At 37.9% G+C, this 21832-nt stretch overlaps 1 protein-coding gene across 9 annotated transcripts in view; it reads right to left on the bottom strand.

Moving 5' to 3' along the window:
• Positions 1-694: 694 nt before the first annotated feature.
• Positions 695-21832, bottom strand: part of Smg7 (SMG7 nonsense mediated mRNA decay factor) — an 82351-nt gene continuing 61213 nt past the window's right edge. For 3 of the 9 annotated variants that reach the window (XM_046419542.2, XM_046419543.2, XM_058571385.1), the window contains 15 exons: positions 20109-20271; positions 19604-19760; positions 17744-17814; positions 16133-16193; positions 13341-13460; positions 12100-12526; positions 9646-9790; positions 8732-9114; positions 7672-8043; positions 6729-6878; positions 4671-4751; positions 4163-4322; positions 3348-3518; positions 3082-3227; positions 695-2092 (listed from right to left, as the gene is read on the bottom strand). In XM_046419542.2, coding sequence (XP_046275498.1) covers positions 1979-2092; positions 3082-3227; positions 3348-3518; positions 4163-4322; positions 4671-4751; positions 6729-6878; positions 7672-8043; positions 8732-9114; positions 9646-9790; positions 12100-12526; positions 13341-13460; positions 16133-16193; positions 17744-17814; positions 19604-19760; positions 20109-20271 — 2721 coding nt within the window. In that variant the 3' untranslated portion in view covers positions 695-1978. The remainder of the gene's footprint in view (positions 2093-3081; positions 3228-3347; positions 3519-4162; positions 4323-4670; positions 4752-6728; positions 6879-7671; positions 8044-8731; positions 9115-9645; positions 9791-12099; positions 12527-13340; positions 13461-16132; positions 16194-17743; positions 17815-19603; positions 19761-20108; positions 20272-21832) is intronic. The other 6 variants (XM_046419544.2, XM_046419550.2, XM_046419546.2 and 3 more) reach the window with 5 other exon arrangements.

Below are 21832 nucleotides of genomic sequence, written 5' to 3'. Positions count from 1 at the left end.
AGGGTGCAAGAATCAGTGACAGTTCAAACACTGGAATGTTGCAGCTGCCTGAATGCAGAGAGCTCAAACACACAAACTGGGTAAGGCAGTAGGGAAAGAGGCTTAGGAAAGAAGGAAAAGGAAAAAGGTGGACACAGTGAAGGGGCTGGAGAGAAGCACAAAGGGTTTCATATTGCCATTGGGTGGGGGCCTTTACCCTTTCAGACCTTTCAAAAAAAAAAAAAAAAACCCAGAAAACAAAAATCCCAACACCATGTCAAACTAAAAGAGCAATAATGTAAGCACAACCGGGACTCCAACCACTCTTTCTTAAGAGCAATGAGCATTATCTCACCCCTTTCAATTGCTGGGGTTGCCCAGACTCCAGTGACAACCGGGGCTCCTGGATGTGCTTTGCTCTGAAGCTGTTTTCCAGCTAAGTTCCACACTAACTCACACGCTCATACCCACAACCCCGTCCCTCTGGGAGAGCAGATGGGCATGTGTGAGCACTTGTATGCACACACACACACGCACACACACACTCACACACACAAACACAGGAGAGACCTCCCAGGAAATAATCCCTACCACTAGCACAGCAATTGGACATTTAGATTGTTTCCATAATTTCCCCTTAAAATATTACTTTTCCAGGAAACGACTAACAGAAACGCTGTCCTTCCGTTTCTACACAAGAACATCTTCAGTCCTCTTTCCTAATAAATATCAAATAAAAAGTTTATTTTCCATTCTTTTGCCTTTTCCAAAACGGCCTTCGTTGTGTTTTCTTCTGTTCACGACGTGCATGTGTCCATGTTGCCTTGAATCTCACTCTCGAAGTGGAGGCTGGGAGGCTGCAGCTGGGCAGGGGCCTGGCCCCTCTGCGGCTGTGCAGACACCGTCACTTCCTTCTTCAGACTGTCTTTTGGGTTCCAACTGCTGGACCCCATGCTGTTGCTTCTTGGCAAGATGTTGTACACATTAAGAATAAAAAATGATTACTAGCAAACAGCACAGGATTAAAAAGGGATGGAGACAGGCCAAGGAGGCTGGTAAGTAGGATGGGGGCACAAAAACCAACCAAACAAAAAATAACCACACTGAAAGCTTCTACCCATTAAAATGTATCAGGCCAGAATGGATCAGCCTGCCTTCTGTGGGACTGTTTGCTAGGCTACTGCAGAAGGTACAGGAATCAAAAACATAATTTGAAATCCTACAGCAGTCACCTGCTAGTCCAGCCCAGCACCACTACCCATACCGTATCTGGGGGCTCGAGCACCTACAGAGTGAAGGGCATTTCCTGCTGGAATCTCCAGGCCAGAAGAAGGTCCTACCCAGGACCTTCTACGAGGCCCTGTACTCTCCCTTACGGAACACTTACACTGGCTAAAGAGGTCGGTTCCCCATCCTGTCACCACCAACCTCTCACAGGAGCAGTGAATAGGGCTGTCCTTGCTACACACTGACTAGAAGCACACCTGTGTATGGAAGAATTCAGTGTGATAATTTACTACTGAGAGTAATAACAATAATAAAAGATGTTTAGGAATAATTTCAACTACATTCTCAGTCAGCAAAGCAATCATTAATGGATTCCTATTTTATTCCCCAAAGAGGAAAAAAGGACTGAGAAGTTCCCATTGGCTTCTCCCATCTGCCTTCCCTTCTCAGCTTTCACCTCCCATGTGGCTGGGGACATGCACGATGGAGAAGGTGAGAGGCGGTGATATCAAGTAACTGAGTGAGACAAACAGCAGTTCCTCTCTCCCTCCGGAAGGACCTGGGGGGACGGAGAGTTCCTGATGGATTTTTCTTTTTGTTGCACTGCGAACATTTCGTGCACACTCAGCGGGCTGGTGGAACACTTACACCCTCTTGATAGCAAGAAACAGACAAGAGGGCTGCCACCTGCAGGGGACTGTGTGGGCCAGTCCTGCAAACCCAACATGCCATGGTTTATGGAGCCTTCATTCCCAGGGTTGCCACTTTGGCCTCAGTGTGGAGGGTTCATGGTGCCTTGTCCCCGCTGCTGTTTCTGCTTCTGCTGCATTAACAACTGCTCCAGAGCGGAAGGTCCAGGATGCATCATGGAACTGGACCAGATAGACTGAAAAATAGCCCAGATCTTGTCAACAGAGGTCAAATGCCTGGTTGTCTGACTGGGATTTGTATATTAATCCCAGCAAACTATAACATGATGTACTACCAAAAGAATGGGATCCTACTTAGATTTAACTTATACTCTATGCATGTATAATACGTCAAAATATACTCTACTGTCATGTATATCTAAAAAGAAAAAAAAGACACGTATGTCCCAAGAACCCTACTTTGCCCCCTGAAACAACTGCTATCACAAAGTCATTATAATACTCTCAAGGCTAGTTAGTTCTTCGGGGTGCAGTGGTGCACACCTGTAATCCTAATGGCTCAGAAGGCTTAGATCATGAGTTCACAGCCAGCCTCAACAACAGCAAGGCGAGGCACTCAGCAACTCAAAAAAAGAAAAAACGGCTGGAGATGTGGCTTAGTGGTTTAGTGCTCCAGAGTTCAATCCCCAGCACCAAAAAAAAAAAAAAAAAAAAAAACTAGAGTGGAAGGTCCAGGATGCATCATGGAACTGGACCTGATAGACTGAAAAACAGCCCAGATCAATTTTAAATTGGAAAAGGTGAAATTATGTTTTAGGTAAAATCTCTTTACTCAGCTCCATGTGGTACCACAGGGTATATTTGTAGTAGTCTATTTTAGGTAAACAAAAGCATTTCTAATATGATATACTTTTCTTTCACTTGGTCAGAAAAGGTTTAAACCAAACACTGAAGGTGAATCAGAATTTTCTTAACCTTAGAATAAAACTAAAGGCTTTACATTTTGGATCCTGTGATGATATTTAATCACTAGTGATTTCATAAATAATAAAAAAAAATCCCCTCCAAATTGCCAGGCTTCACGTGTTCCCAGGACTGCACTACACATGGACTCTGCTTTAGGCAGCTCTAAGGGCACAGAAGCAAGCCTACTTACTTATGTGAACAAAAGTAGAAATTATCATAGCTGCCAGTTTCGTGGCTCTTGTTTTGGAAGTCTACTCACCTTTAGACTTTCCATGAGGACAGCAGAGGAATCCTCCATGGAGGGGCCATGGCCTGTCCAGGTGCCACTTGGAGTACTGGCCTGATGCCAACTGTTCTCAGAGGATGATGTTGCTGAGAGATAATCAACGCCAAACCCACCCATGGCTAAGAGATAGAAAGAGATAAGAATTCAAGATGATGTTCTATCATTGGCAAATTCCAAACCCCAGGTAAGGTTAGAGCAAGTTATCTCATTTTTTCTATATAATAAAGCCCGGATCTCACCTGGCTTATCAGTTTTCCACCGATCTGCAGTCCTCCTATCCCTGTTGTCTGGAGTCCCAATGGGTCCAAAATTGGAAAATGGAACAGAATTATGGTTGTGTGTTGGAGGAGAGCTGGGCAGACTGCTTGGGTTAGAGGAATGAGGAGACTGGCTAGCTGGTGTTGAGTGATCTATTAAATGACAGCAATACAGGTTATTTAATAGATGTTTCACAAACATACCAAGAACCAATTATTTCCTGCAGATCCAATCATCCAAATTTTATTAAAAATAACCCCAGGGCTTTGGCAGAGAGGTAAACCCAGGACCCCATAAGGGAGCCTGTGTAATGTACTAATTTACCTTAGTATGCCTATCTAAGGCACATTCTTTTCCTTAAATAGTACACAAATTTTGTCAATTGAACATTATTCTGGCTTGTTTCAGATAAGTACTTACTTGATTCTCCATCAGAAATAAAATTTCTTGGTCTTTTAAGAATATTATAAAGTCAGGCAATAAAATTGAGATAAAAAAAAATCTTTACTTTGAAAAGTATAACTTTCCTTGCAAAGAATGAATATCTATAAACAAAACTGTTAAAAAGCTGAAGCCATATGATATATCCCATATTTCTGTCTCTTATATGCTGGTTATCTAGGATATAAGGAGCTTTTTTCAGTAGCATTTACTACACAAACTGGTTTATCAGTTCTTTTCCCTATTTTCTTTCAAAAATTACTTTTTTACAAAACCAATATATTTGTAATTACAAATCTTAGTCAATTTGAATGTATGAGAATGGCAACATCTATAATTTAAGATTAGTTAATACCTGAACTGGCAGGAAGTGATGGAGACCATGGAGTCCCTTCAAAAAGGGAGTACAGTGATGTTTCCTGGGGGGCCACTGAGGGATTGAGTTCTGCTTTGGAACTGGTTGTCAGGTTTTTCCCATATACCTCATTGAACATACTGTTATTTGGGTATCTTTCCTGAAAGATATGACACTCAAATTACAAACTTCTCCAAAACAAAGAGATTTTAAAAAAAAAAAAAGAAAAAGAAATGTCATATTCATAAATTCTTAATACACCTAAAGCTTTTATTTTCATTTCCCCTTTTGCTTTCTCTCACCCTTTATTTTGCTCTACATAAACTACTCACATTATACAGGTCACTAATTTGACCCAATCAGACACTAGGGGATAAACTCAAATTTCCGAAAGATATCAATATATGGAAAAGAAGGGAAAGAGAAAAACAGTTGTATTGAAAAAGAATAGGAAAAAGCATCAGCATAGAATAAAAGTACAAAGCAAGATTCTTAACTTTTTACCTACCTGATTGAGAGAGAATCCGGTGAGGGACAGGAAAGAGGATGAATGTGACATGAGCTCTGAGGGTTTCTCCAATAAGGATTTCTTCACAGTCCCAGAAAGAAAAGTAGTTAAGTTATGCCTTCCATTTTCTTAATATTAATCTTAAGACACTACAGAATCCAAGTAAAAGACCACCGTTTAAGCATACTTGTACTCATTCAACGTATACAATATAATGAATGCCTAGAAGATGTGAATTCGAAGCTGAAATACCATGACGCTAGCTAAGCTTCAATTGCCACAGGTGAGTTAGTCAGAACTCTTCCTTATCAGTGTTATCCAGGCTAGCTCAGAGATTCTGGTAGGGACCACAGAGCCAGGAAAACAGCAGGAGTTCTGAGTATTTTTAAGGCATGAATCTCAGGAATTCCTTTATCAATAATTGCTTTTAAAACAAGAACTGTTCTACCACTGCTTACTCCCTAAATTTTAAAAATACTGACATGGATGACATACAAAAAAGCCTTTCAAAGCTGACAACTGGTTTTGTTTACATGTTTCCTAAGCAGCTATATTTGTGGTGTATGAATATACTAAAAGTCTAAATTACATTTATTGGCTATAAGAAAAATATGGGGAAAAGAAAGCTGAATCTATAATGCTCACTGCCACTAAACAGTGGGTCAACAAATCATTTACTGAATACCTACTACATGCAAGGCATTTTCATATATATTATATTGTTAACAATGAGTTTAAGAAGGGTTACTGTTGAGGGCTTTAAAAAAATCTGTTTTTAATGGTTGGTTTTTTAAAACACATATAAGAAAAATAAAAATGGACTGAAACCCCCACCACTTGCTCCACTTCCAATGTAAGAGCAGGAGCAACAGGAACCCAGGGATATGATATGGAAACAGGTGGACAGCCAGCCAGTATTCCCAGTCTCTCAAGCCACTCCAGCAGAAAAGGAACAAGACAGGCACAAACACCCAGGCAACAGTACAGCAGCTGGGCTTTCAGCTCGTCCCTGCTCCCGGGTGTAGCACTAACACCAGGGGTCTTAGTTGCTAACTTGGGAAGAGGCTTTCATTCTCATTCACCCAGGCAAATTCCTAAGGGAACTTTCAGGTACTAGGGATGACAGCTAATGTCATGACAGCTGTTTTTATTTCTCTTGATACTACAATTAATGCATCTTAATCTAATGTTTAGAATGTTTTTCTTGCCCTGTGTTTATGGGAAAGAAACACCAAGAAAGAAAACTTTTTTTTTCCCCCTGAAATGTAGTGAACAGCGGGGTAAAGCCTCATGGCATACATCATCTTCCCAACTTTTATACTCCCTGCCCTCAGTAAAATATAACGTAAATGCTCATGAGCATGAAGAATGTCTTTGAAATGCAGTCTATGTTGTAGAAGATCACTTTTAAAAAGACATGATTAATCCAATCTTAAATTCTAAAATTGTCCTAGTTATTTATCTTCATATTGACATGGTACTCCATGTCAATATGGCACTCCAACAATGTTTACAAATAGAATCCTCTTCAATTTTACTCAGTTTATGCATCCAACTCTTAATATCAGGGCTCTTTCTGGGTTCAGCCAGCTAAACAGGAAAGAACTAAATACTGTTCAATAATTTCAGTAAGAAAAATCTAGAACATATTTCCTTTCATATTTTGAATACATTTAAGACCAAAAATCTCACTTCCCCTAGGCAAGATTAAATGACACTTAAGTTTCTGGGTCCAGATGGAAGTGCCACCTGGAAAGCGAGTAGGTTTGCTAATACCATGGCCTGAGCATGACCAGCCCTGCAGGATGCTTTGTGGATAGCACATGTATCTAGGCTCTGTATGATTCTACGATTGGAGGAACCAGAGTCAGAATTTTTTTTTGCCATATTGGATTACCATTTTAAGGTTAGTTCCAGGCAATGAGGAAATATATTTTATACTTCATACTATAAAAAAGCCAAGCCCCGGAAAGAAGGAATCACCTATAACGAGTAATACAAAATTTCAGAAAAGCAGCTGGGGTTAGAGCAAGAAGCAGGATTATGTCAAATACATACAAAGAGGCTTCGTCCAGGAAGAGAGGCGAGAGGCCCCAGCAGAGCTGGGTAAAGATCAGGAGGGTTAGAAAAAATCAGCTCTTCCTCTTCCTCCAAGGCAGCCAGACTCTTTAACAGGTCCGGAGGAAGCAAAGGGGAGCTCTTGGGGTCCTAGTGACAGAAAGGAGCACAGTGAGATGCAATTAGGTATGACAAAAGCATAATGGAGTAGTAGTAGCGTGATTACAGTGGATAAGGCAACTAAAAGGGTGGAGAAGTAATCAGTAGGGAAATAGTTAATGCAAAGAGAAAAGGCTGTGAAATATAAAAGCAAAGTGACACAGGACATGGTTGAGAAAGACTAAGACAACAGAAAGAAGCAAAGAAAGATACAGATAGAGCAGAACATAAAAGATTAATGTAGTTAGTAAAACAAGGCAATGGAGCAAATGATTAGCATATTTTGTGCTAACAAATAGAAAAACAGATCTTTTAAAAAAGTTTATAAGCACACCTGCTTCTCATGACTAAAAGGGCAAGAAAAGGGAATTCCACTGTCCTCGATAACTGACTTTTTTCCTCTCAGAAAGCAATTTGTTTAAATGCTCAATAAAACCATTTTTAAACTCAGTGACTCGGCCCAACTAAGAGGAGCTCTTTGTCTCAGAATTCTCGAACATGTTGCATTAGAGATTCCTGTACATTTCTCACCTGAACATCATAGTTAAAATCAGTTATAATTCTTCAGTTCCCCTAATTGAACCATACTATGTAATTTTGAAGAGACTAAGTGCTGTAGTACCAATGGACCAGAGTGATCTTTTATAATATCTATTTCCTATATGTATTTTTATGTGTCAACTTGAAAAATATAAATAAATACAGTATCTACTATAGAAATTAAAAAGATAAGCAATCTTAGACCCAGCTTTACAAGAACCTGGTGATCGGAAAGGACACACACCTCAAATGGCATCCTGGGCACAGGATCCTGCTCTGGACGGAAGACTCCTGGTGACCGTTTTCCCCTGCGGTCCATATTTGCTTGCTGTGCCATTACAGCTCTATTATCAGCCATGCTGTAGGAAGAATCCCAGTAGAATTCTGGGACCTTGACTTCTGAGGGATTATGGTTATATGGCTCCATGGGAAAAGGCTTCATTTTTTTCTCTAGAGGCTGCTGCTGCATTACAGGAGGTTGCAATGACGGCTCAAACAGTTTTATGGGGTCTTGGGACTGAAGGTAGTAGGGCTGTTTCACGGGCATGATTTTCCCTAATGGGCCTTGAACCTGAGGAGGATTCCACAGCTGTTTGGAGGCATCTGCCTGTTGATACTAAAAAGACAGATAGCTATGACCAAGGTGAAGATAATATGCAATATTACTGAAAATTAATGCTAAAGAATCACAGAAAGAACCAGAAACCAAAACTATAACCAAACCAAAACAAACCAAATTCTCTGTGTGTGGGTGGGCAGGTAGAGGGGGATATAAAAATCCAAAACCAAAACTCAGCAATGCAGTAGTTTCCTTTACTCTTCATTGTTTTTTTCAATATAGATTTTAGGAAACCAAGTATGGGCAATGAACTCATATTTTACTTTTTCAATTCAATTATTTAAGAGGTTTAATGAATGAATATATATGAGAGACTTTCTGCTTCAAGTGCTATGGGGATAACATGTAAGATTGGTATCACATTCATCATAGCACTTCATTAAGACTATGATTTTCTTTTCATTTTGCAGTTTATATTCAAATAAGAGATAATTATTTAAATAAAATCTTTCCTACAAAGCTCATAATTAGCACTAGCAAAGAATGACAGTGAAGATTATCCTTTATCAATAGAGAAGGAAAATATTTATTTTTCTGACAGAGAATACTTTTGTATTCCCACAATAATAAATTATAAGTCTAAACAAGAAGTATTTTTAAAGTTTAACATTTTTTAATTAGTCAAACAAATCATTTTGGCATTTCCCCTTATTCAGGGTGGTCAGCACACGTGACTGCAATGTACCTGTTGGAATCCAGAGTGGTGAGGAGGGCTTTTCCCCAAAGCTGGCACGGCTTTTGTAGGGGATTGCTGCTGCTGAGCAAGAGCTTGAACCTGCAACTGGCTTGTGGACTGTGCTGTTGGCTGAGCTGGTAAAGATGGAAGGGGTTGCTGGGAGGGTGGCTGTGACTGTTGAGGTCCCTGGTTCATTGGCCCTGGTCCAGAGGGCCGTTGCTGGCTGTAAGGAATGTGGGACTGTTTCCCAGCTTGCACCTGGTTTCCTGCTGGAGAGTGAGCTGCAGGCTGAAGAAAGGTTCCTGGGACAGAAACACCAGCTGGGAAGGTGTAACCTGAGCCCATAGAAAATGCCACAGGAGGGGGAATAACATATGTTGGGGGCGGGAACCCTTCAAAATAGAAGAACACAGCTTTAGTTCTAAAGAAAGTTAGCCAAAAAGGGGAAAGTCTTTTTTTTTGGTGGTGGTGGGGGATTTCTAATACATTATAAAAGCAACACATCAACCATGTTGTCAATCTTTAAGAATTCAAGAATTAAGAATTAAATGCACACTATTTTCTAATTTTCTTCTGTCCACTGAAGTAATAAGCACATTCTAAGTTTTAGATTTTTTTTGCAGTGCTGGTAGTTGAACCGAGGTTCTCACATATGCTAAGCAGCAACCTATCCCTGAGCCACACCCCCAGCCCATTTGAGTGCTCTAAAGATGGCTTCTCAAGTTTAGTAATAGGAATTCCTTCATGATAACAACATGCACTTGTATATGAACTACAAAAATAATTTCATAAGTATTAGGGGAAACTGAACTTCTTTCTACTTGATAACATTATTACTCTAAGAGAATAAACTACTCAATGAGTAAACAGAAATCCCCAGACACATATGGAATTAAGTACAACAAATTACAAAATGCATTTACCTGGCCGGCTAGGAAGAGGAGGGAAGGCTCCAGGGTGATGAATGGGGATGAACTGGGAGTTACTTGCTTGACTTGGGGTTTGAGTTACAGGTGTTTTCCTGGCTTCAGACACTGGAGTCTTTCTTAGTTCTGCCTGGGATTTCACCTATGACCAACAGAAGCAAAACTATCAATAAAAACATGGAATTCTAATGTGTCAGAAAAAGTACCTATTCATAAGAAAGCATGTTGAAGATATTTAAATTCACCTAAGTTAAAAATGAAAAAAAAATTAAAAATTATTTAATTGTCAATAAAATAGATAAGGATTTAGTTTAACTAATGTAGTAATTTTGCTTTCATACAATCACAGAACCTCTAAATATGGAAAGGACTTCAATGCCCATTTGTTTTACAAGTGATATACCTGATGCCAACAGGTTATCAAACTTATCTGTGATCTTAAGCTGCCTACTGTGGGGCCTAGGGCTCTTTATGCTGAATTATGAATTAATAAAGACCATCAGCTCTTGGTGATTTTTTTGGCCCCCAGTTTAATTTCATCTGGACAGGCTTAAGTGTAGAGTCAGGTATCTACCCTCAACCCTGCAACCTTATCACTCTTTGGAATAAAAAAAGGATATTTTCAGCAGAGCCAGAAAGTATCTATATACTACTCAAGGTTGAGCAGGGGGAAAAATATTAGCATTTACGAAAAATTGCGATGAGGCTTTTTTATGGGTGGATTTAAAATGGAGAAAGGAGATTTATCAATTTGGACCTTACTGGAAGGCCATGAGAATGAAGAAGGACAGGCAGAAAATGCTAGTCTTGTGTGGGAGGCCAACCTTACCGGTGACTGAGTTACACTCTCCAGCTGGGTGCTGAGGCGCTCAGTTACAGAAATGGGTGTGTCTTGCTACAGCCCCATGGGTGAAGCTATGCTCACCTGTCCCTTTGTAATATAAGCCCTTGCCCTGTTTAGGATAGAATCTTCCATGGAAGTGCCTTGTGTGTGTCCCACCCAGGTGTCAGTCAACCTGCTGACAGTGGACATCATGAAGATAGACTCAGCCCCCTGAAACCTGACCCCTTGCCTCATTTGAATAGCTTCTCCTCAATAAAAGGGGTCAGTGCGTGCTCTCTCTCTCTTTCTGCGGACCCTTAAGGTCAGAGGAGCCGTCACAGCAACCCCAAAGAAAAAGGTATTTGTGTCTCTTGTGTGGTTATTTCGTGCAGCCCAGTTAGCCCAGTTTAACTAGAGTGACCCCTGAGCCTTTTAGTCGTGAGAACAGAAACCTGGCAGTCTTGATATTCCTAAAACATGAGTCCTTTGGCTTTCTATGTTTTTTTTTTCTTTTCTTTTCCCAGGACCTCTCTTTCCATGTCTTTTCTCAATTTCCACCATTTTCTTCTCTGTTTCTCTTCCTACAATTAATCTGAAAATGAAAATGAAACTATTGTTTTCTTATTTCTCCCTTTCTCAAAAAAGTTCTATTAGGGAAATAAATTGAAGATACTGTTTATTTGTAAGAAGCCTTCAATAATGTAACATTCCTCCTGCAAACACATACATTTGCTGAAACGTGTTAACAAATCACATGGCTACTTAAGTACTTATTCAAAATTAATGGTATTGATAAAATCAGCAAAGAGTAAATACCCTCTATTAATATGAAATTACCTGTATTTCTTTAGAAAGATATAAAGTAAAAAAAAAAAAAAACCCTCAGAAATAACTTAGCAGAGTTTTTTTTTTTCCCCCAAAAAGATATTTTGGGTTCTTGTTTTACAAATTCCTGTGAGTCAGGTATTAACCAAAGGACTCATGTTTTAGGAATATTACCTAAAGGACAGTGCCATTGGCTGGGACAGGTATAAGTTCAAAGATGAGAAGCTTTTTCTTGACATTTAATCAAAGGTGACTATTGGTTTCTCTCCTGGGTCTCAGCTGTTGCTTTGTAATTTGGATAGTGAATCTTAGCAGAAAACAAAAGATCACACAAACCTTAATAGATCTTGGATCTACAAAAGACCTCAAATCTTTGCTTTAACATTAACAAATGGTAATTATAACCTTATAAATAAAAATCTAATCCTGTGTGGAAATGACGGCTCTACAACCAGTCAACTCAAATCACTAAGACAGAATTGATAAGAATTTCTTATCAGATTTTTTTTTCCACTCACATTATAATGCCCAAGAATCAATAAAGTCACCATAGCTTGCCCTTTGTTTTTTTTTTGGGGGGGGGGGTATTGGGGACTGACTGAACCCAGGGTCTTGCACATGCTAAATGCTGAGCTACACCCTCAGCCCTACCATAGCTCTTTACATACCTTACGATGAATTCAAAGAATTCATGTAAACTTCACAACAGCCAATGTTGAAGGCTTTAGGAACAAAATGAGAAATCTTGCCTTTTGTGTGAGCCTGCCTTCCTCTACCTGCTCTGTAGTTCAAATACAGCTTACCTGCACTGCCACATTCTGCTTTCCTGTTTCCTGTAACTTTTCTAAGGTGCATTTCTTGGTTTCAGTTTTCCTCTTGGTGTTGTCCTTCTTTCCATTATTCTTAGTTACAGTTATTCCTTTGCTATAGTCCCTTCTCACCTCTTTGGGAGGAAAACTTCTTCCTTGGTCTCTGTTCACTTCTCGTGGCTTAATGTTCTCTTTGAAGGTGACCATTGGTTTCTCTCCTGTGTCACAGCTGTTGCTTAGATTTCGGCCTGTAGACAGTACTGATTTCAGTCCTGGGCTCCCATCAGCAGCCAGCGACTCTATCACAGGTGTTTCTTGTAGAATGAGGTTCTCTTTGGCTTCACTGGGGTCTTCCAGTATTAATTCTGGAATTTCTGTGATAAATAACAATTTCCCTACCTCATTTTCACACTGAATCAGCCTAAAAAAGTAAAAATAAATCCATATATGAAAAACATAAAACTAAAAAACAGTAACTCAACTGTGTATGATTCAAGAGTCAGTATGTTCCTGGCCCTGAATATCAAAGAAACAACAGGATATAACTGTGAATCCAGGTCACATAGAAAATACATAGAAACTCAGATTTTTTATTAGCACACTTAACATCGCAATACATTCCACTATCCTTTCAATATTTGCTAATAATTAGTTATAACTACTGACCATGTTTTAAGTACATGACACTAGTCTAAGCCTCTTAGCATAAACTGTGAAGTGGCTATATATAAGCCCTATTTTGCGGGTATGGAAACTGACACTCAGAGATGAAGAGTTCACATGAAAGCCACCTAGAAAGTGGCAGAACCAGAAACTGAATTCAAACCTATCTGATTCGAAAACTTGTTTTTTCCATTATACCAACTGTCAGATCTGCTTTGTATTTAACTAGTACTAGCACCATCCCAGCTAGTCCTGACGGAAACCAACCAGGCATGCCCTCGCCCAAAGAAATCACTGTGAGAACTGAAACTCAGATTTATACAGACGTTTACAAGCTTGAGCAAAAGCTCATGACAAACAACGGAGACACGTCCAGTTCCAGTGTACTGGGGGAACAAATTTTTAAATAAAATGTATACTTATGATCACTTGTCATAATTAGATGTTCTGCTACAAATATTTTTACTTAGTTCATAATTGACAGTATTTATGTCAAAGCCTGAAATACATGTGAGAGAGCGGGTATGTACAATTTGATTCAAAGGAGTGGGCTAGAAGGCCAATGGACATACCTTGGCTGATTATCGGCAATCCATTTGCCTATAGCTATCAAGCGTTGCTGTCGTATTCGCCGTTGCTGACATTCTTTGTCTCCTGTAATACCCTGGTGGCCTTTGGAAAAATCCAAGTTCCTAAAATTCACACAACAAATTACAGAAAATGAAACTCTAAAAATAGTTTCCAGGCAAAAAAATTCACCTAATTAAATGCAAAGTATATGTTTTCCAGACAAGTTAGCTACTTGATGGCATTTGTATGAATTACACTTGCAAAGACTTTAAATACAATAAAGCAGAAAACAAAAATAAGAGCTCATTACATTAATGGAATACTTTTGCTGCTTCTATTTCATTTTCTAGTTAAGAAGCTCAAATAAATCACTTTTTATTAGGATTCTTTTGTCACTGTAATAATAAAGTATTTTTTGTTTATTTGCTGTGCTGGGAATGGAACCCAGGGCCTCCTACGTGCTAGGCAAGTGCTCTACCACAGAGCTAAAACCCAGCCCAGAATAAAGTTTTATCAACACTTAACTTGCCTTCCAAACAATTTGATTAAAATAACCAAGGCAATGCTAAGAGTCTCTGAGGTGCCTATTATAATAAACAGCATTAATCTATCCATTTTTCAGATGGCCCATTCTAAATCAGAAAAAAGCATAAATATCATGAAGTATACAGATAAGAGAAGGGTTTGTCAACCAGAGAAAGTAAATGTTTTTCAGTTCTCTTCTCACTACACTTTCAAAAAAAAAAAAAAAAAGGTTAGGCAGAAGGGAGGAGTTTAGTTTGAGGACATCAGCTATAATTATGATTCAATCTGATAAATAAATTATGATTCAATCTTATAGTAAAAACTATGCAAAGAATAAGGGAACAAAGTAAAATAAGGATGAGATCCTTCTCAGCAATTCTGGAAGGGTTTCAGAGTAAATGACACTGAGCTGGATGTTAGCAGATGGGATAACTGCTTACCAGGCTAGTAGGGGAAGGGCCGGAGAAGAGGAGGGAATGTTCTAGGCACAGCATGAATAAGGTGTACGGAGAAATAAGAATACAGAGCTAACCTAGAATAAAACACAGTGAGTGCATGGTGTGTATAAGTACCAGGGGTAAGGGAAGAAAGCAGGTGAAAATAAATCTGAAAAACTAAGCTAAATAATATTAGGACTTGGGACACCGACCTGAAGGAAATACTGCAGTGACTGGGAATGGGTGAATCTAAGTTTTTAGATTAGTCACGGAACAGCATCAGTTCTACACTTGGAAAAAAAATAATTCTAGAAGCAGTAGGGGCTATAGGAAGAGAACTGTAGGAGGCTTCTTATGCTCCAAGTAAATGGTGATAAAAACCTGAATTATGGGGAAATAAAAGGTGATGAAGCTGACAGGCATTTTGGCCACAGAATTACTAAATTTGGTGAGAAATACTAACAAAAACAAGAGCTTTTCTGATTTCTAGCCTGGTGGACAATTTCTAGCTTGGTCTACACAAGCACAGTTAAAAAAATATAGAAAGAAGATTAATTTTAATGACCAGATAGGAAAATATAAATTCAATTTTGGGCATAATATAGCTTAAAATGTATAAGGGTCATTAGATTTTTAAAAATAGGAATCCAAATTCCAAGAGAACTTAGAAGTAAAACTTTGGGAATTACAAAACAAGATAAAAACTCAAGACAGGGATGGATCTGATCACCAAGGGAGGATGGAGAAAGTGGGAAGGAAAGAACAAGGAGAGAATCCTGGAGAACAACATTTAACATGTGTGGTGCAAAAGAAAGAGTGAAAAAGACTAAGGGCGGGAGAAGAAGAGTAATGTCACAGAGCCCCCCAAGGTTTTGTCAAGGAAGGGGATCAATATATTCAATGCTGGAGATCAAAAAAGGATGAAAATTATGCAACAGCCCCAGGAATTTGGTATCTAGGAGGGCACTGACAGTTCTAAGTTGCTGAAGGCTGAGAAATGAATAAAAATTGAAGATGGGTCAACATGGTTAGCTCATACTAATTTTAAAAAGTTTAATGAAGAGAAATGATAAGACAACAATGAAGATGGGGGTTGTAAATTTATTTATTAATTAATTTATTTAATTTATATTTGAGGTACTGGGGGTAATACCAGGGATGCTATATCCCCAGCTCTTTTTTTTATTTTTTTAATTTTGAGACAAGGTCTTGCAAAGTTGCTGAAGCTGGCCTCAAATTTGTGATCCTCCTGACCCAGCATCCTGTGTGTCTGGGACTATAGAGCATGTGCCACTGAATCCAGCTTTATTTTATGTAAAAGAATGGAGCATACATAAGTGATACTAGGCTGAAGGGAAGTGTTTGGTTTAAAAAAAAAAAAAGAAAGAAAGAAAGAAAAAGAAAAATGATATGGAGAGGAGTAAAAGATGAATGAAGGCGCCAGAGGAGGTAGAAAGGGATGGGACCAAGAGACATAAGATGACTGGGAAAACCAGATTACAAGTAATAACCTTTGGTTTACATCTGTTTCCCTTTTTGACATTTACCCTCTAATTTCAAGAAAAGTTTGAAAGTTCATATCATTCAGTGAAAAAATATTACTTGGAGAAGCAATTTTCTTTTCCATTCCTTTCTTAAACACTTACTATTGGTATTATACAGGAATTAAAGACATGACATACATGAATCCATTTCACATCAACACACTGTCATTATTAGTTTTTGTTATGAAATAAGAACAAAGCAAAGGTTCTACATACAAACCTAATTCTTTTTAATTATAATACTGCAACCACTAGCAATGCAATAAACCTCCTTCAGCAGCCACCTACCTGAAAGAAGGTCTCAAAGCCAAGAATCCTTGTAACTCAAACTCCTCTGGAAGTGGTGTAGCTAAAGGGAGCAAATTTTTATTTTATTAAAATTTTATTTATTTAGTATTTTAATTAAAATAATATTATTCAAACAATGCTCACTAAATTTTAAGGATAAAATAAAATAAATATGCAAAGAAAGTATCTGTAATGCTCAATTCTGTAATCTTCATAGTAATCTTGATAAAAATAACTTACCCATCAAAATCCCAGAGTATGTTATCTCTGGAGCCTAGCATTCTTCTACTATTCACCTAATAGTCAATGCGCAGGAGGATGGGTATGCAGACTTTATTATCAGCATTTCTAAAAATTCTTAGCCTCAGATTTAGTAATCCCAATATTTATATCATTTATCTCCTTTAACTCCAAGTATTGATGAGCAACATTCATATCACCAAGAACTTAAAAAAAAAAAAAAATACAGATTCTTGGGCCCCCTCTCAACCTACTGAATCATGTTGAATTTGAACAAGATCCAGGGGATTCACTTGCAAGTTAGCATTGAGGACTACTGATCTAATGGAAGATAATCAGAAAGGAGTCAAGCTATATGTTGCTCAATGCAGCACTATTTATTAAGGGAGAAAATGTTAAAAGTCATAGACACTGAGTAAATAGATTATGGCACATATATAGGATACAATACCATGAAGTCAGTGAAAATTGTTTTCAAAATGCTTGGTGAAAGAGTCTTAACAATATAATGTTAATTTTAAAAGCAGGTACACAGCTGTATCTGATATCATACATTACATTGTTACCTATAAGAAAGAGGCTTGGAGAAAATATACTATCATGTGATTGGTACAAAGTACTACAGGATAACTATGGGCAGTGTGTGTGTGTGTGTGTTTGCATGTGCCAAATTTTCTGATGAGTAGGTATTAATTTGACAGAGTGATATTCTTAACACCCCCACCCCTTTAAATAGTATGAATGAAGAGGAAAGAAAGATGGAAAAAATTTAAAGATATTCTTTTGCTCTCTGAACTCCTACTCAAATGTAGCTGAGCAAGAATAAGCTGCTTGAGGGGCTGGGGCTATAGGTCAGTGGCAGAGCACTTGCCTAGCATGTGTGAGGAATGTGTTCGATCCTTAGTACCACATGAAAATGAACAAATAAGGCTGGGCACAGTGGCACATGCCTTTAATGACAGTGGCTTGGGAGGAGGGGGCAGGAGGATCACAAGTTCAAAGCTAGCCTCAGCAATTTAGCGAGGCGCTAAGCAACTCAGTGAGACCCTGTCTCTAATAAAAATACAAAACAGGACTGGGGATATGGCTCAGTGGTCAAGTGCCCCTGAGTTCAATCCCTGGTATGCACCCCCCCACCCCCGCACCCATGAACAAATAAAGACATGCTGTCCACATACAACTAAAAAAAAAAAAAAAAAAGACGCTTGAAGAACATCATCTCTACTTTCACCCACTTAATCTGTATAGAGTTCAAAGTCTCTTCTCAAACACTGAATTTAAAGTCAAAGACTTTTCACCAAAAACCTATTTTTCTCTGGCCTTAAACGCACCATTAGTGATAGAGAAACTATAGCAAAAATTCATTGTTACCATTAGTACTTGAGAGATCCTCTTCGTGCGGATGGAAACTATTCAGAAGAGAAATTAGCCAGGGCCAAATGCTGTAAATTAAAGAAATATTTCAAATTTAATTTTTATACAAGATAATTAGAATACTCATAAACCATGAAAATGATGTCTACAGGAACTAGTCTTAATGTATTTTTCCTTTTCAACATTTCAAGTTTGTATTAATCCCCAAAATATATTTTCAAAGATATCGCTATAAAGATGTACCCAGAAGAGTCAAATTTCCATGACAGAGACATGACAGAGACATACTACTGAAGACTGTTTTCCAGGTTCCTTATTTAATAAACAGCAAAAATGATGTTAGTTTTAAACACTGAAAATTGATGTTTATTGAGAAAATTCTAACCAGAAAAAAAAAGATATTGCGTATATATATATATATATATATATATATATATATATATATATACATACACATATATTTTTTTTTTTAAACATACATTAGCAGCTGTGGGACCCACTGGTAGATCTTTTAACCTGTGACGGGGTGAGGGCACATCACATTCTCTCTTCTAAATGATAAATAATGCCTTCTTCCTTATGGTACATACACACAAAAAAAGTCTACTCTGCTCAATATCATCTCTAAACTCTGGGCCAACAGGATAATTGTATAGGAACAAGGCCTATATACAGAAACGGCCATCCCTGTCCATAAACACGAAAACCCTATATGTAAATGATAAAACAGACTTCTTTCACAGTATTACTGATACAATTTATTAAACCAAACAGAAGTTTGAATTCTACATATATAAAACTGTATAGCCTAGGTTTTTTGATTTGTCATATTTTAATTGAAATTAAATTTGATATTGAATAAACAACTTCAAAAGTTTTATAATAAATACCCCAATATTTTGTGAATATAGCCTAGGTTAAGAAAAAAATTTTATTCAAGACAGCGCCTAGAAATCTATATAACAAATACCTTTGCAAATATTAAAAGGAGATGTATACAACATGGCGCTATGTTCCCAAACTCCACTAATAATGTCAAAAGTGATGGAGCTAGCTTATAGTTAGGTGAGAGAAAAAAGGAAAGAGAATTACGAAGTAGAGGGATCACAGGGTCTCGAATGAGGCCTTTTCTTAAGTTGTGATCTTCGTCAATGTGATGGGCCACAGATAGCTATTTCAGAGATTTTCCTTAAATTTAGCACCAAAACACACAGGGAAGGAACTTCCTACTCACTGCAAAGCCTTCTTGAAGGTATTTACCTCTAATACTCAAAGGTAAATTGAAAGTTTTCATTTGTCACTGTGAAGTCAACAGTTCTGTCAGAATTACTTTGAATACAGATCAGAGAGAAAATGGTAAGAATAAAAACAGCTTTCAATCTTCTTCTGTGCTTAAACTAAATACAATTCAAATTGGGTGTTATTATAAAGCAACATCAAATAGTTTTAACATACAGAAAATAATGAAAGAATTAAGAATCCCTTTACAATCCCTTTTCCTGAACAAAAAACTGAGGCACAAGGTATTTGATAAGAAACAAACTGATTGTATGTCAAGTTCATCTTGAAATGTGAAAATTATCTTTTCCTCAGGATGGTAACTGGGAACAGGGAAGGGCAGAGAGAAGCACAAATTCTTAAGACTGTGCCTCACATGAAGAATTCAAACAAATAAATGGGAAGCATACAAAGAGGTTTTTAGTTCAATTTCCAGAGTGTAGGCAGAAAATACAAAGTCTTCCATTGTTTGAATGTTGTGTTGTTTGAATTGTTGTGTTTCAGAAGGCAGTTTTCACATATCTATGAATATCAAACAAACAAAGCATACAAGCTATGATGAAATTACAAAACACTTACTACTGTCTTTCATCTACCACTGCCTCCTGAAAGACTCTGGGTCTGAGTCTTAGCCAGTCCATGGAGACCTTGACCGCAGGAAGGGGATAGGCATTGCAGGACTCCTCCTGAGACTCATTCTGCAGAGGACACTTGCACAGGATGCCAAGAAAAGACACTTAAAGAAAAAAATGTATTCACAAAGCATAAGATATTTGAAACTGTATACCAATCTAAATTAAAATGTCATTATGAGTCTCCTCCTATATTCTACTGAATATGCAAGGATTTTCAAGTTTCTTCCTAAAAGGGCATTTTTTTTTTCCATGTTAAAATGTTGTAAAGTTGGTGAGGGGATATCATCAATTAAAAAGGAAAGAACTTGGGGTCTGGGGCTCCTGATTTAATATTAACAAAAACGGAACACATTTTTGTACATCATTCTGTTTTGCTACACTAATGAAAATGCTGAAGATTTTGCTTTTCCAAGATGATGCCTGTCAAAGTTGAATGATGTAATACTCACTAAAGAGGGCCAGCAATTGTGTCCAACATAGCTGTTCATCTTGGCTGTAACTATGCTGCTCCGTTTCATTACTAAAGTCACGAAGGTGATGAAGTTGAAATAGGTTAATGACAGTGACATGAACTAACTGCTGAGAGTTGAAAGCTTTTTGGAATAGCAGTCTCTGTAAAAAAAAGACAAAAAATACTGGTATATTATTAAGAGCAGAATTAAAGAATTAAAGACTGGTAGTCTGCACTTAAGACCACATGGGTAATAGAATTACAGATGAGTAAATTGTTTCACTTTTCATCCCAGTATTTTAATTGGGTCTAACATATCCCAATCTGAATAATTCTCAAATGAATTAATCCAGAAACTACTGAGTTGTTTGTCAAACAATCTTTTTATCCTAAGAAACTAGACATTTGTAAATATGACTTGAGAAAAAGTTATGGACAGGGATCTATCCATAACTTTACACAGTTTAATTCATTAGATATTGTTTTATAAAAGACACAAATATATTAAAATACCAATAATTAGAAAGCACATAAAGGAATTTATTTGATCTGATCAACAGCATTACAAAGAAGTTGTCACCGATTACTCTCAGCTGGCAGCCTCAACTTAATTACCCTTCTACTTTAATATCTCAATAGTTTTAGACTATCCCCCAGTAAAATACTTTTCAAAGAGAAGTTCTTAACAAAGTTGATAGCTACCAGAAGCATTACACTGGTTTCACCCTACCTTAGCTACAGTCAGCTTCCTTCCCTCCCCAGGGAAAGGTTTTGGAGAGAGCAGAGATTTGCATCTTTAGTCTTATGGTTAGAAATAACAACCTTTACTTACAGCTATATCAGCAGCAATAAAAGAATATACCCAGATTCACAGTTGCCTTTGACTATTCTGAGTTTTTGTTTCTACATAGTTTAAGAATCTGAAATACCCAGAGTAATCTCTGCAATTCTAAGCAAAGTCTTTCACATTATTACTGTAGAAAAACACAATCCATTCTATTTTTTCTATCACAACTTTCAGCCCCCTTGCAATCTGCCATCCCATTGTCTTTATCTACAATGCTCATCCCTTCTCCAAAGGCCACAAAGCATTTCTCTTTCTTTCCCCAAAATTTTCTAAAATTCTACCCCTGTTCTCCAGAATTTTTACAGAAAAGTTCTCTATCAACCTCTAGATCCAATCTTCTAAATAAGCAAACCGTTTACACAGATGACACTGTGAGTTCAGTACCCTGAAGTTTATATGAGGATGATATTATCTACATGTTTTAGAAACACTTTTAGAAATTTAATCCACTATGCTAAAATTTGATTCTAACAAGATTATTCTGTTATTTTAAAGTTGGATCTTGTAGTTTGGAACTTGGATGTCCCCCAAAAGCCCATGTGCTGAAGGCTTGGTTCCCAGCCTGTGGTGCTATTTATTGGTAGGTGGAAGAAAATCTGGGAGGTGGGTCCTAGTGGAAGCAAATCAAATCTCTAGGGGTGTGACCCTAAGGGGACACTGGGACTCCAGCCTCTTTACCTCTTTGTTTCCCAAGAGCCGTAAGGTGAGCAGCTTCCTCTCATGCTCCCACCACGATGTGTACTGACTGCTTTGCCACAGGCCCCAAATCAATGAACCAACCAACTATTGGACTAAAAGTTCCAAACTTTCCTCTTTTTCAGTTGATTATCTCAGGTGTTTTGCCACAGTAATAAAAAGCTAACATAATGAGTAAG

The sequence above is a fragment of the Marmota monax genome, unplaced genomic scaffold (assembly GCF_021218885.2).
Source record: "Marmota monax isolate L192 unplaced genomic scaffold, Marmota_monax_Labrador192_F-V1.1 WCK01_AAM20220418_F8-fsc00209, whole genome shotgun sequence".
In the NCBI taxonomy this organism is placed as follows: domain Eukaryota; kingdom Metazoa; phylum Chordata; class Mammalia; order Rodentia; family Sciuridae; genus Marmota; species Marmota monax.
The sequence above is the reverse complement of the archived record's forward strand: the minus strand, read 5'-3'. Positions and strand labels throughout refer to the sequence as shown.